Genomic DNA, 15,529 nt, shown 5'->3' on the forward strand with positions numbered 1-15,529 from the left:
GGCAAAACTATTTGAGTAATTCTAATACAAACACAAAACAAAAAACTTGGGGCATATAGGTCTTAGACATATAAATTCTTATTACTGAAGCACGTGAGTTTAATAACTGTTTTAAAAGTGAAGGTATTCCAGTTTAATATATAACCTGGACACATTTCATAAAAAAACATTATTTAAGAGTGAATAAGCACCATAGATCAATATCCAGGAACTATGAAAAAGCTATCACGGACTCAGTTTCAACATATCAGAATGTAAAGGCTTACAAAAAAGTTACTGGGTACATATTTGAGTTAATTCATTAAGAAGGTATGCATAGTCAGGTTATCATAACATGGAAATCTTTTAAGTAGGAGATTTTTTTAATATTTATTTTTGAGACACAGAGCACAAGTGGGAGAGGGGCAGAGAGAGAAGGAGACACAAAATCCAAATCACACTCCAGGCTCTGAGCTGTCAGCACAGAGCCTGACATGAGGATCAAACTCATAAAGCATGAGATCATGACCTGAGCCAAAGTTGGATGCTTAACCGACTGACCACCCAGGCCCCCTTTAAATAGGAGATTTTTGAAATGAGAAGAGAAGATGGCAAAACTACAACTTTATCAGATAAAGTGTATTATTAACGCAGGCAAATGAAATGTGGTCCAGATGTTTAAAAAATGAGTTGTAGCTTATTAGAAAAAAAAATTCTTTTTAAAGATTATAAAAGGTAAGAACATAATTCTTGCAAATAGTTTCATTTCACTATCTCCCATGGGAACACAGACAAAGGCATACAGAAACCAGAAGATGGATGGAAGGGCTTTCCTTAAAGAATTTAGTTCAGGAGCACCTGAGTGGCTGAAGCATCCAACTTCAGCTCAGTCAATTGGTTAAGCATCCAACTTCAGCTCAGCTCATTATCTCGTGGTTTGTGAGTTTGAGCCCCTTGTTGGGCTCTAAGCTGAGAGCTCAGAGCCTGAAGCCTGCTTCAGATTGTGTCCCCTTCTGTCTCTGCCCCCCACCCCCACCCGTCGTACTCTGCCTCTCTCTCTCTCTCTCTCTCAGAAAAAAAATAAACATTAAGAAAAAGAAAGAATTTAGTTCAGAGTCCAGAACAATTCAAGATACCATAAATTTTGTCAGAGATAGACATATAAAACCACATTACAGTAAAGACTATTCAACAGTAAAGTTGACTGTGAAGAGATATTTTTTACAACAATCTTGCATTTCTTTTCATGGCATCACTGTGCGTTAAAATACCTATACATAGAAAGATTGTGGAAAGCATAGCTAATAGATATGGCTCTGGAAGTTCTAATGACAAAGAGCAATATGGCTATAGCAAAAAAATTTAAAGCTGTGTTCTCATCTTATGTCTACATAATGTCTTGCTTTGTTTCTATGTTAGGCTATTATGCATAAATGTGTTTCTATATGATACATGATAAAGACTTCATGCATTGAAGAAACTGAATGAAGTTGTTTGTCTGGGCTCTTGTCATCCAAGCCTTGATTCCTTTTAACGATTTAAGTAGGCATCTATATAGGATTTCCTCTCTCCATTTCAACTAGCAAAGGGCCACCAGAAGAATCTTTTTCAAGAACTACTTTCATGATGTTAATCCTACAGAAAACTCTTTGTAAACTCACATCTCATCTAAATTCATAAAGTGTGTTTCTAAACTCTTCCTGATATGTATTTATGTCTTCACAGTTCCATGATCTAGCCATAATTGTTTTCTGTGATTATTTCTGCCAAGCCTGACCTTTCTGCTTCCATTACTTTTTTTTTCCTGAAACACCTCCTAAAATGCCTTCCTCTTTCTATTCTGCCAGTCAAACTATGCAAACTTTCCAAATATCAGCTCTTAAAAACATCATAGACACTCTTCCTCTGAATAATGCTTAGAGTTAACACTATATAAATAAAATAGAGGAGAAAGGATTTGGAATCAGAGATGGATTTGAATTCTGGTTTCTCTTATTTGTTGAAAGACACATGCTCATTATTTACCTGCTCTAAGATTCAATTTCCTCATCAATAAAATGGAAACTAATAATACTTACCTTAATGTGTTCGTTTCAAGGGTAAATGGAATCACACTTGTAACTCCTTAACCTGATAAACAACAATTTTTAGTTTGTGGCCTTCTTTCCATGACCTACCTTTCTTATCAACTATTTCTTCATCCTATGAATTCCCTGAGCCTGCATTTCTGTATGGAACCTTCCTTTGTGACTTTTTTTCTTATATCCACTAAACTTCTTTTATATCCATCATCTACTCAGATATCTTTCTATATTCCCAGTATAATTCTTTTCAGTGGCAGAGAAAGACAAAGACAAATAATAAGAACATTGTGATGGTAAATTTGATAGTTGAGAACTAAGTGTTAGTATCAAGGAGAAGATGCTATAGGAAGATAGATGATAACTCCGGAAAAGAAATTCCATCAATCTATGCCACACAAGTTAATATAGATTCCCTTAATTTAAAAAAGAAACAAAGAAAAAAATACTTTTATAGTTTTAGAAGTGGGCATAATCTGACTACCACATCTTTTTTTGTTTTTAAGTTTATTCATTTTTGAGAGGGAGAGACAGAGCATGAACAGGGGAGGGGCAGAGAGAGAGAGGAGACACAGAATCCTAAGCAGGCTCCAGGCTCTGAGCTGTCAGCACAGAGCCTGATGTGGGGCTCAAACTCATAGACAGCGAGATCATGACCTGAGTGGAAGTTGGACGCTTAACCAACTGAGCCACCCAGGTGCCCCCTACCACATCTTGATGATGCTGAAAAATAGATTTACGCTCTGGAGAGTAGGTTCAACCTTTGAAATCTTTCCCATCTGATATCCCATGAGTCTGAACTCTGCTGTTATCAATTATCTAAGAAGATGTCATTTTGTGAATCAGGACTGGAGTCAATTTTGTTTCTCATTTTCAATATGTATTCTATTGATGTCACATTAAACAAGAAAGGAGCAGATTAATTATATTTTTGTAATTTCTATATTCTTGATGCTCTGACGTCTGGCACCATGCTGACCCAGGACATAATGCGCCTCCCAGGACTAGCTAATTCCTAGAGATTGCAAACTACTTCCCTGGAGTATGACTTCCATACGTACATCAATCTATCTAGACCAGTATCCCAAATCATATTCTTGACCTGGCTCTTGTAATACTCCAGGAGGCAATATTCCTCTGCCTTAATCATGCCAGGCCAGGAATCAGACAACTAGAGACAGCCCCTATACCCAGAGCCCACAGAAATGATTAAAACAGGCCAATCTTAAGCCTGCTCACCCTGCCTTGCCTTTCCAACAGAAACTACGATAAAACTCCTACCCATCCTTTCTCCTAGTTCTTTTTGCCTCATGACCTACTCAGGTGCTTTTGCCTTTGCAAAGGGAAGGGTGAGTAACAAGGTATCTTTTCATTGGCAGTAGTCTCCTGATCTGTTGGTCTCACATCCATGAATAATAGTAAAACTACATTTAAAAGTAAGCAGCATTCTTCTAGCATTGACAATAAATAATCTAATTCTAGGATATGTAGACTACATAATCTAATCATTACTCTAGAAAACATAAACAATTTTATTTTGAGGCATTTGCTCTTATAATCATATTTAAACAATTCGATAATGCTTAAATACTTTTAATATTTCTGTTTATGTTAATAAAATGCTTCAAATAAAGGGAATGCAATTTTAAAACTTTCACAGAAAAAAAACAATATTCAACTAGTAATCACACAAAAGATATTTACATTACCTTTCTCCGATGTTTCCTTAGATCACTTGGCTGTGATTGGCAGAAATAAAAGCAACATAAAACAGAACTAATTAATGAGTATCATTTGACCATGTTACAATTTTTAATAGTATTCTATAACTTGACTGTCTTGTTTTTTCATTCCATTGTTTTCTAAATAAATGTCTTTACCCATTATAAGAGGACTCCTCCTGAAAGTGACTTCAGAGAGGGAACTTCTTAGAAGGAATGGTGGGGTGGGGGGGGGGACAGGTCTACATGATGGGGTCAAGCATACATGCATGGGATCTGAGACATGGAACCCTGGGGAATATGAAGCACATGTAGTGAGCTAGTGAGAAATAAATATGGGACTTATCTTCTCCCCAAAATATAAATGGGAATGAAAGAGATTATCCATAAACAAAGATCCAATGCACATGTATGGAGTTTGTAAGCATTCCCTCTTGCCTTATCTATGCTCAGCCTTGGTCCACCCTTGGACAGGCATACTGCTCCTGAGCTATCTCAAACTTCCTGGCTTCCTAACTAGTCTCCCATTCCCAAATGCTAAGAGCTCTGGCCTCAATAAAATATGTTTTTAGGGCTGCTGTTTTCTTGTCAACGTTACAATGTTACAAAATTACATAATTTTTTTTAAAGTTAATTCTTTATGATTTCAGATGAATCTTGCTCACTTAGTATCTTTGTTAATTTTTCTTATGTAAGTAAAACAATTTTATTCCATTATAGTTATATTTACATTTATATATTTTTGTTCCTGGAAAATGGGTTGATTTACTCCACACAATATTCTTACTAAATATTGGCAGGATGTTCCTTATGCTTATGGATTTGTGGTGAGGTAAAAGTAAATAAAAGTACATTTTATAATCAGGAAAAATAACAATCTTTGTAAAACATATACACACATACAATACAAATGAAAACAATGTCTTTTCAATCTCTGCTTTTCTGTCTCCCAAATTTTTCATTTTCCTCTGAATATTCAAACATGGATTATATTCCCCCAAATTATGCCCTCCCTCATATTTTCTACAGGTAAAAGAAGATCTACCTGCCTTTCACTATAACAGTGATGAATTTAATGACGAAGTTTTATTAGGTGATAAAGACTCCCTGAATTTCATTTATTGTTTTTCTGAGTCAGATATGGGACATTTTAAGTACTTTTTTTACACTCAAGAAATGCTTTAAATATTTTTTAAGTACTGTAATTATAGTATAATAATGTTCATTTGGTATTGATTTATTTATAACTAACTGCTAAAGAAAGTGCATGAAAGCAGTGGCATCTTTTTCATTTATATATATATATGTATATATATATACATATATATATAAATCATGTCTAAATGATTATAAATATGTTATTTTGCTATTATAAAAATATTAACACTATCAAGGATTAGGATACTAATGCTTATGAACATACTTAAAAAGCTAAATATATGTAGCAAATACAAACAGAAACTAAGCCAAAGATAGTATCATGTCTAGTTAATAAAGTCAAATTGATGGTTCCTAGATTTCTAAAATCACCACATCATAACGTAGCTCAGTATATTGGGTTATTTTATCTTAGTACATTGACTAAAAAGTTTGTGCTGTGTCTAGGTGGGGTCAGTTCTGATTACTGTCCTTTGTTCTGAACGGGCATTGTCTATGATGTCTATTTTAAGAATATTTTTAATATCAAGTCTGGAAATGAGCGCAGAATAGAGGACTCAATGGCTTAAGAAGGTAAATGTTTCCTTTTTTAAAAATATTGCCATTTCTCTTTTATGTTGACTTTATTGCATTGAAGTCCATAATTGCAAAGAGTCTGAATATGAAAAATGCTGCCACACCATACAGTTTTGTTTCAATTCACAATTGTAAAATTAAAGAAAAAAGATACTTATACATAATAAATTTTATAAAAATAAAAATTAAAAAAATATGTGTTAGTTTTCCCTAGACATGAGAGCATGAAATATACATATATATGTATATGTGTATTATATATATACACATAGATATATATATTAGGTACAGTACACATTTTTGCAACATATTTATTTAAAGGTGCTATTTAGAAAATTAATTAAAATTTTTTGTTCAGATACTTTACACACATACATACACAGATACAGATATTGTGACACTTTTTATAGTAGCTTCACAGCTTTCTGAACATATGCAGAAACACTATATACACTTCATGTTCTTCTGTGGTAACATTAATTTACTCTCCATTTGTTATATTTGTGCTAGTTTTACAGTCTCTAAGCTATTATTTTATCCATTTATTTTTAATTAATTTCTACCCCCAAATTTATGTTTAATTGGAATTTTGTTTTAATAGTATAGTTTTAATATTCATTACAAAACCAGAATTTTACCTCCATAAATAGTTTAGAATGTTTAAATCTTCATTATTGTCATTTAAACATAGTTCTAGGTAATCACAGAAAAAAATAAATGGACAGAATAGTATATGCTTTTGCGTCAGCAAATGTGAAAGACATATAGCTCCATTTACTGTGTTAAACGTGGGCAATTTACTCATGCTCTCAAACGCCCGTTACTTCTGCTTTCTATTGAAATGGTGTCCTCTGATGTGCAGATGTTATGATGGGAAGTAAAACATCACAGCATTCAGTAGTCATTTTTTTTTCCTATCATTTTTTTTTTCCAGAGGTTTTTCTACCTTATTTTTAGCGAAGGGCACTTTGATTTTCTCTGTTATGTTCAGAGCACCTCCTAATAATTTAGGTTTCCAACTTTTAATTCCTAATAATTTAGGTTTCCAACTTTTAACTCTAAACATAAAAATAAATGAAACAAAGGATTAAAGAATAAAGAAGTATAAAAATGTTGACATGAAATTCTAAAACAAAATTGGGAAATTGTTGCTATTGGTTTTGGTGGTTCTTTTATTCAAGTTATATTATTTATATTATAAAAATTTAACATTTTATGTTGTTATATTGGAGCAATTAGAACCAGTATTTTCTATTATTTATTGTGTTAAAAGTAAAATACTCACTCCCAACTACTTCACCAAGATATCATAAGGAAAAATTTACTTAATGGTTTCCGTCACTCAGATTTCTGATGTGACATTTAGATCGCTGCTCTTCTATTTCCTTATTATGTGACTTGAAAAATTACATCTTTGTAGGCTACATTTCCTCCACTCATAATCGGATTAGTAGTTGCACCTACCACATATGGTTGTTGCGAAAAAAAGAAAAACAATAAAACACACAGAAAGTCCTTAGAACAAACACCCAATATGAATCAGCTAATGCACATGAGTCTTAATGGGGTCAAATGTTCTCTGTGCACATCATCATACCAGTGTCATGACTCCCATCCGATCCATTTCCCTGGCAGGGCTTCGCGGGGTGAGCTTTGGCGTTGAGTGTCCACTGGGGGGAGATGAACTGGCCAGCGAAGAAGCTGTAACCGAGGCAGTGATAGAGGTACCTGGGTGGACCCTTGCTAAATTCAGGCCTTCCAGGCTCACACTAGCCACCCTATTCTCAATTTCTTCAGCACGTAACTCTGTAGATTCTTTTTCTTCCTGAATTAGCCTAAAAGACACAGTTGAATTTGGATCCATTATATGCTGCTATAGTGGTAATGAGAATTCACATAATAAAAAGCAAATAAATACATAAATAAACAAATAAATAAATAACTCTGTGAGCATTTTATATCAAATCTAATGTTTTCTTTACTCAAAGGCAATATAACTTTCAATAAATTTCAGACACTTTCTGGCTGAAATTTAGAACATCTTTCTTTTCAAATGATATACAGCTCCTCCCCACTTTGACCCTCTTTCTATCTATACTATCACCTGCTAAAACCTTTAAAACCTTGACTGCCTAGATAATTTTGCCACTAATCCTAATCTTATTTTTTTTTCCCTAATCTTATTTTTGAACCAAGGTGCCAATAAATGAGACTTTTAGAAACTCAGATCTTAACAAAGATGTTGAATCTTACATCCCAACTGATTAAAAAGTATACTTGATAGAATCTTCAATAAATGGTCATTCATAATTATCATTTAGTCAAATAAAACCCTTACACTTTTTTTTAAACCAATACGTACTCAGCCACGTCAACTTTAAATAAGCACCACGTGGGGTGCCTGGGTGGCTTAGTTGGTTGAGCATCCAACTTTGGTTCAGGTCATGATCTTATGGTTCATGAATTCGAGCCCCACATCCGTGCTCCACATCAGGCTCGCTGCTGTCAGCCCAAAGCCCACTTTGCATCCTCTCTCTCCCTCTCTATCTGCCCCTTCCCCCACCTCTCAAAAATAAATAAACATTAAAAAAAATAAGCACCAGGCAATTTAATAATGTGGAGATGATCTATCTCTAGATAGATACATACATCATACTTACATACATAGTGAAAAAATGTTTTAACTCTTGATATAAATGCTTTTCAGAAGACAAAGCACTAATACTCCTTTTTTTAAATAAAGAGAAACTTCAAGAATATGTATAAATGAACTATTACAGAGATGCAAAGAACAAAGAATTTTAGCAGAGTTGCATAAATACCCTATTTAAGCTGTGTCTATTTGTTATAATGAAACTGTACCAGTAGGTGACTTAAAAAAATAGGGTTTAGAACTTCTCCTAAGACATTTTCCTCTTAACTATAAATGGCTTATTGTGATCTCCTATGATATATAATCCTTAACTATAAGGTTATGATCACCGCAAAGTTTTATATTTATATATTTATTTTGGAAAACTGTTTGGTGGTTTCTTATAGAACTAAACATACTCTTACCATATTATCCAGTAATTGTGTTCTTTGGTATTTAGCTAAATGAGTTAAAAACTATGTCCACCCAAAACCAGCACACTGATGTTTATAGCAGCTTTATTCATGACTGCCAAAACTTGAAAGCAACCAAGATCTTCTTCAATGGTGAATGGATAAATTGAGGTACATCCAGACAATCGAATATTATTCAGAGCTAAAAAAGAAGTGAGCTATCAAGCCATGAAAAGATATGGAAGAACATTAAATGCACACGACTAAGCAAAAGAAGCCCAATCTAAACAGACTACATATTATAGGACTCCAATTACATGACACTCTAGGAAAGGCAAAATCTACGAGGACATTAACAAGATCGACGGTTGACAGAGGTTGGGAGCAGGAAGAGATGAATAGGCAGAGCACAGAGAATTTTTATGGCAGTGAAAATGGTCTGTATGAAACCATAATGATGGATACTTGTCATACATTTTGCAAACCCACAGAATGTACACCACTAAGAGTAACCTGTACTGTAAACAATGGAATCTGGGTGATTATTATGTGTCATATAGGTTCATCAATTGTAATATACTACTGTGGTGAAGGATGTTGATAATGGGGGAGGCTGTGCATGTGTGAGGCCAGGGCATATATGGGCAATCTCTGTACCTTCTTCCCCTCAACTTTGTGTGAACCTTAATCCACTCCAAAAATTTAAGTAAAAAAAAATATTGAGCAGACTTACTCTTTTTTTTAATGAATATAATTTATTGTCAAATTGGCTTACATACAACACCCAGTGTTCATCCCAACAAGGAGGCATATTTACTCTTAATTATAATTTTTCAGTTCCATAAAGAATATGAATTCTGTTACTGTGAAGTTTATTTTCATGGATGCACTTTAAGTTCACCCAGAGGAAAGCTTAATCAAGTAACATAGCACAATATTATTAATGCTTTAAACACATTCCAAAGGAAACACTGTCTCCTCTTAAAAAAAAGAATTTGTACTTTAAAATGATTGGTAGGAGGGGCGCCTGGCTGACTCAGTCTGTTAAGCGCCCTCCTTCAGCTCAGGTCACGATCTAGTAATTCGTGTGTTCAAGCCCCTTGTCCAAGCTGTGCTGACAGTTTGGAGCCTGGGGCCTGCTTAGGATTGTTGGCCTCCCCCTCTCTCTTCCCCTCCCCCACTCAAGTTCTGTCTTTCTCTCAAAAATAAACAAACATTTAAAAAAGTTTTTAAAAATGGTGGGAAATAACTCCTCTAAAAAAGTTTTTTTCTAAAATTAACTGTAGTTATTAACTCTAGGCATTGTATTAATTGTAAAGGAAGAGTCACACCTAGAGGAAAAAGCTGAGTAAGAAGTAGACTGAAGTTTAATTAAACAGGAAATCGAATGCTACCTTAGATATTCAGTTCATTTGGAAAAATAAATGACAATCCACTTATCTTTAGAATCTGGATGTAGTTACAGAAAGTAAAAGAACTAACAAAACAGACACCCTTTGAAATGTCCCAGTGTGTTGGGGAGGGCGTACCACATACAAAAGGATGAAACAATAAGTAAGACCACAAAAGCAAGGGAGTCAAAATAGTAGCTAATTAGCTACTATATATATATTAATATATAATATTATATATTATATATAATATATATTTAATATAATATATATAATATAATATAATATAATATAATATAATATAATATAATATAATATAATATATATTAACATTTAGTTACTTTGAGAGCAGGAAAGAGAGCGTGCATGTGTCAGTGGGGGAGGGGCAGAGAGAGAGACAGAGAGAGAGAGAGAGAGAGAGAGAGAGAAGAGAGAGAATCCCAAGTGGATTCTACGCTCAGCGCAGAGCCTGATGGCAGGGGCCAGTCTCAGGAGATCACAGCCTGAGCCAATATCAAGAGTTAGATGCTTAACCACCTGAGCCACCCAAGTGCCCAGTAGCTAACTACTGACGCACAGATTAACTAACAAACAGGTCACTGGCAAATGAAGTAACTTGATCTCTTCCTTTAAGAGACATTAGTGAACAGTGAGGAAACCAGAAAAGAGGCATTTTTTAATGCTTAAATTAGTTTGTGAAAGAAGAAAAATCTTCACCAGAAATAGATTCTAGTTGGTATGAGCAACTGTTTTTATGAAGATGCCTATTTCTCTTTTTTATTTTTTTAAAATAAACGGGGTTTATTCATTTTGAAACATTCAAAATGAATACATGCACTATTTATTCATCCAAAATTCAAATGCTTTAAAGAAAAATAGAAACATAACTTTTACATTTACACAATCATCAAACAAAATATTTATATCACAGCACTTAAGTAGCAAAAATTTGCTAACAATTGACACTATTTCTCTTTTTTATATTGTTTTTAATTTTAATTCCAATATGTTAACATGTAGTGTTATTTTAGTTTCAAGTGCACAGTATAGTAGTTCAACAACTCTATGTGTTACTCAGTGCACTCTAAGTGTATTCATTCTTTAATCCTTATCACCTAGTTCACCCCTCCCTTACACCCTCCCCTCTGGTAATCATTAGTGTGTTCTCTACAATTAAGAGTCTGTCTCTTGATTTGTGTCTCTCTCTTTTTCCTCTGGCCATGTTTCTTAAATTCTACATATGAATGAAATCATATGGAATTTGTCTTTCTCTGACTGACATTTCATTTAGCATTATACTGTTTAGCTCTATCCATGTTGTTGCAAATAGCAAGATTTCAGTCTATTTTTTATGGCTGAATAATTCTCCAGTGTGTATGTGTGTGTGTATGCCATTTGTTCTTTTTTTAAAATAAAAAAAATTAAAGTTTATTTACCTATTTTGAGAGAGAGAGGGAAAGACAGTGAGTAGGGGAGGGGCAGAGAGAGAGAGGGAGAAGGAGAATCCTAAGCAGGCTCCACACTCACTGCAGAGCCCAATGCAGGGCTCGATCTCACAACCATGACATCAGGATCTGAGCCAAAATCAAGTACTGGCTGCTTAATTGACTGAGCCATCCAGGGACCCCTATACGACTTGTTCTTTATCCATTCATATATCTATGGACTCTTGGAGTGCTTCCACACTTTGGCTACTGTAAATAATACTGCAATAAACACAGGGGTGCATTTATCCCTTTGAATTAGTATTTTTATATTTTTGGGTAAATACTTAGTAATGCAATTACTGGATCATAGGGTAGTTCTGTTTATAACTTTTTGAGGAACTATTTTCCAAACTGCACTAATTTGCATTCCCATCAACAGTGCCCAAGGGTTCCTTTTTCTCCACATCCTCACCAACATTTGCTATTTCTTGTATTTTTGATTTTAGGCATTCTGACAAGCGTGAAGTGGTGTCTCTCTGTGCTTTTGATTTGTATTTCCCTGATGATTAGTGATGTTGAGCATCATTCCATGTGTCTGCTGGCCATCCTGCATGTCACCTTTGGAGACCTGTCTGTTCATGTCTTCTGCCCATTTTTCAATTGGATTATTTGTGTTTTGCATGTTGAGCTTATAGAAGTTCCTTATATATTTTGGATACTAACCCTTTATTGGATATGTCATTTACAAATATATTCTCTCATTCAGTAGGTTGTCTTTCAGTTTTGTTGATTGCTTCCTTCACTGTGCAGAAGCCTTTTATTTTGCTGTAGATCCAGTAGTTCATTTTTGCTTTTGCTTCCCTTGCCTCACGAGATATATCTAGAAAAACGCTGACATGACCAATGTCAGAAATTACTGCCTATGTTGTCTTATAGGATTTTTAGGGTTTCAGGTCTTACTTTAGATCTTTAATCCATTTTGAATTTTTTTTTGTGTGTGTGTACAATATAAAGAAGTGGTCCAGTTTCTTTTTTTTTTTTTTTTCGCATGTAGTTCTCCAGTTTTCCCAGCACCATTTTGTTGAAGAGATTATTTTTTTCCCCATTGTATAGTCTTTCCTCCTTTTTCTAAGATTAATTGACCATATGCTTGTGAGTTTATTTCTGGGTTTTCTTTTCTGTTCCATTGACCTATGTGTCTATTTTTTGACAGTACCATACTGTTTTGATAACTACCTGCTTTATAATATAGCTTGAAGTCTGGAACTGTGATCCCTCCAGTTTTTTCTTTTTCAAGATTTCTTTGGCTATTCGGGGTCTATTGTGGTTCCATACAAACTTTAAGATTGTTGGGGCGCCTGGGTGGCTCAGTCGGTTAAGCATCCGACTTCGGCTCAGGTCATGATCTCATGGTCCGTGAGTTCGAGCCCCACGTCAGGCTCTGTGCTGACAGCTTGGAGCCTGGAGCCTGCTTCGGATTCTGTGTCTCCCTCTCTCTCTGACCCTCCCCCATTCATGCTCTTTCTCTCTCTGTCTCAAAAATAAATAAAACATTAAAAAAATTAAAAAAAAAACAACTTTAAGATTGTTTGTTCTAGTTTTGTGAAAAATTCCGTTGCTGTTTTGAGGGGGATTGCATTGAATTTGTAGGCTGCTTTGCATAGTATAGACATTTTAACAATATTTGTTCTTCCAATCCATGAGCATGGAATGTATTTCCATTTCCTTTTTTTAAATTTTGTTATTTTTTTGTCTTTCCATTTCTTACTGTTGTCTTCAATTTCTTCACCATTGTTTTATAGTTTTCAGAGTAGCATCTTTCACCTCACTGGTTAAGTTTATTCCCAGATATTTTATTATTTTTAGTGCAATTGAACATGGGATTGTTTTCTTAGTTTCTCTTTCTGCTGCTTCATTATTAGTGTAAAGAAATGCAAGAGATTTCTGCACATTGATTTTGAATCCCACCACCTTAGTGAATTCATTTATCAGTTCCAGTAGTTTTTTGGTGGAGTCTCTAGGGTTTTATATATATAGTATTATGTCATCTGCAATTAGTGAAGGTTTTAGTTCTTCCTTACCAATTTGGATGTCTTTTCCTTCTTTTTGTTGTCTAACTGCTGTGGCTAGGACTTCCAGTACTATGTGGAATAAAAGTGGTGACAGTGGACATCCATGTCTTGTTCCTGACCTTAGGGGGAAAGTTCTCAGTTTTTCCCCCATTGAGTATGATGATTGTTGTGGGTTTTTCATATACAGTCTTTACTATGTTGAGGTATGTTCCCTTTAGAAATACTTTGTTAAGGGTTTTTTTTTTAATTTTTTTTAACGTTTTATTTATTTTTGAGACAGGGAGAAACAGAGCATGAACAGGGGAGGGTCAGAGAGAGGGAGACACAGAATCTGAAACAGGCTCCAGGCTCTGAGCTGTCAGCACAGAGCCCGACGCGGGGCTCGAACTCACGGACCGCGAGATCATGACCTGAGCTGAAGTCGGCAGCTTAACCGACTGAGCCACCCAGGCACCCCTAAGGGTTTTTATCTTACATGAATGTTGTACTTTGTCAGATGCTTTTTCTGGATCTATTGAAATGACCATATGGTTTTTATCCTTTCTCTTATTGATGTGATATATCACATTGATTGATTTGTGAATATTGAGCCACCCTTGCATACTGGGATGCATCCTGGGAATAAATCCCACTTGATTGTGGTGAATGATTTCTTTTAATGTATTGTTGGATTGAGTTTGCTAGTATTTTGTTGAGGATTTTTGCATCTTTGTTTATGAAAGATATTGCCCTCTAGTTCTCTCTCTCTTTTGTGTGTGTGTGTGTATACGCGCATGCTTTTGTGTGTGTGTGTGTGTGTGTGTGTGTGATGTCTTTATCTGGTTTTGGTATCAAGGGGACACTGGATTTGGAAGTTTTCCTTCCTTTTGTATTTTTTGGAATAGTTTGAGAAAAACAGGTGTTACCTCTTCTTGAAATGTTTGGTAGAATTTGTCTGTGAAGCCACCTGGTCCTGGACTTTTGCTGGGAGTGTTTTGATTACTGATTCAATTTCATTGCTGGTAACAGGTCTGCTCATATTTTCTATTTCTTTCTGCTTCATTTTTAGTAAGTTATATGTTTCCAGGAATCTATCAATTTCTTCTAGATTGTCCAATATATGGGCATATGATTTTTCAAAATAATTCCCTTACAATTGTTTGTATTTCTGTGTTGTTGGTTGTTGTTTCTTCTCTTTCTTTTGTGATTTTGTTTATTTGGGTCTTCTTTTGTTTTTATGAATCTGGCTAGAGCTTTACCAATTTTGTTGATCTTTCAAAGAACAAGTTCCTGGTTTTACCGATCTGTTCTATTGTTTTTGTTTTTGTTTTTAGTTTCTATATCATGTATTTCTGCTCTAATCTTTATTATTTCCTTCCTTCTGCTAGTTTTGGGTTTTGTTTGCTCCTCTTTCTCTAGCTTCTTGAAGTATAAAGCTAATTTGTTTATTTGAGATTTTTCTTGCTTCTTAAGTTAAGCCTGTATTGTTATAAACTTCTTTCTTAGAACTGCTTTTGCTGTATTCCAAAGATTTTGGACTACTGAATTTTCATTTTGATTTGTTTCCATGTAATTTTTTTATTTCTTCTTTGATTTCTCCATTGACTCTTTCTTTGTTTAGTAGTATGTTATTTAGCCTACACATATTTGTGCTCTTTCTAGATGTTTCTTGTGGTTGATTTCTAGTTTCATAGTGTTATGGTCAGAAAAGATGCATGGTATGACTGTTTTTTCAAATTTGTTAAGACTTGTTTTGTGGCCTAATATGGGATCTATTCTGGAGAATGTTCTATGTGCACCTGAAAAGAATGTGTATTCTGCTGTTTTTGGATGAAATGTTCTGAATATATCTTTAAATCCATCTGGTCTCATGTGTTATTCAAAGCCACTGTTTCCTTATTGATTTTCTGTTTGGATGATCTGTCTTTTGATGTAAGTTAAAGTCCTCTACCATTATTGTATTGCTACTGATTAGTTCCCTTACATTTGTTATTAAACCTTTTATGGATTTGAATGCTCCCACATTGGATGCATATTTACAACTGTTATGTCTTCTTGTTGGATTGTCCCCTTTATTTCTCATATAGTGTCTTTCTTTGT

General features: G+C 34.6%; 1 protein-coding gene across 8 annotated transcripts in view; it reads right to left on the bottom strand.

The window, feature by feature from the left end:
* PPFIA2 (PPFI scaffold protein A2) overlaps positions 1 to 15,529 on the bottom strand; it is a 474,989-nt gene that overhangs the window by 72,983 nt on the left and 386,477 nt on the right. For all 8 annotated transcript variants that reach the window (XM_060656864.3, XM_060656859.3, XM_060656862.3 and 5 more), the window contains 2 exons: positions 7,113 to 7,350; positions 3,770 to 3,799 (listed from right to left, as the gene is read on the bottom strand). In XM_060656864.3, the coding sequence (XP_060512847.1) occupies positions 3,770 to 3,799; positions 7,113 to 7,350 (268 nt within the window). The remainder of the gene's footprint in view (positions 1 to 3,769; positions 3,800 to 7,112; positions 7,351 to 15,529) is intronic.

The sequence above is a fragment of the Panthera onca genome, chromosome B4 (genome assembly GCF_046562875.1).
Source record: "Panthera onca isolate mPanOnc1 chromosome B4, mPanOnc1 haplotype 2, whole genome shotgun sequence".
NCBI lineage: Eukaryota > Metazoa > Chordata > Mammalia > Carnivora > Felidae > Panthera > Panthera onca.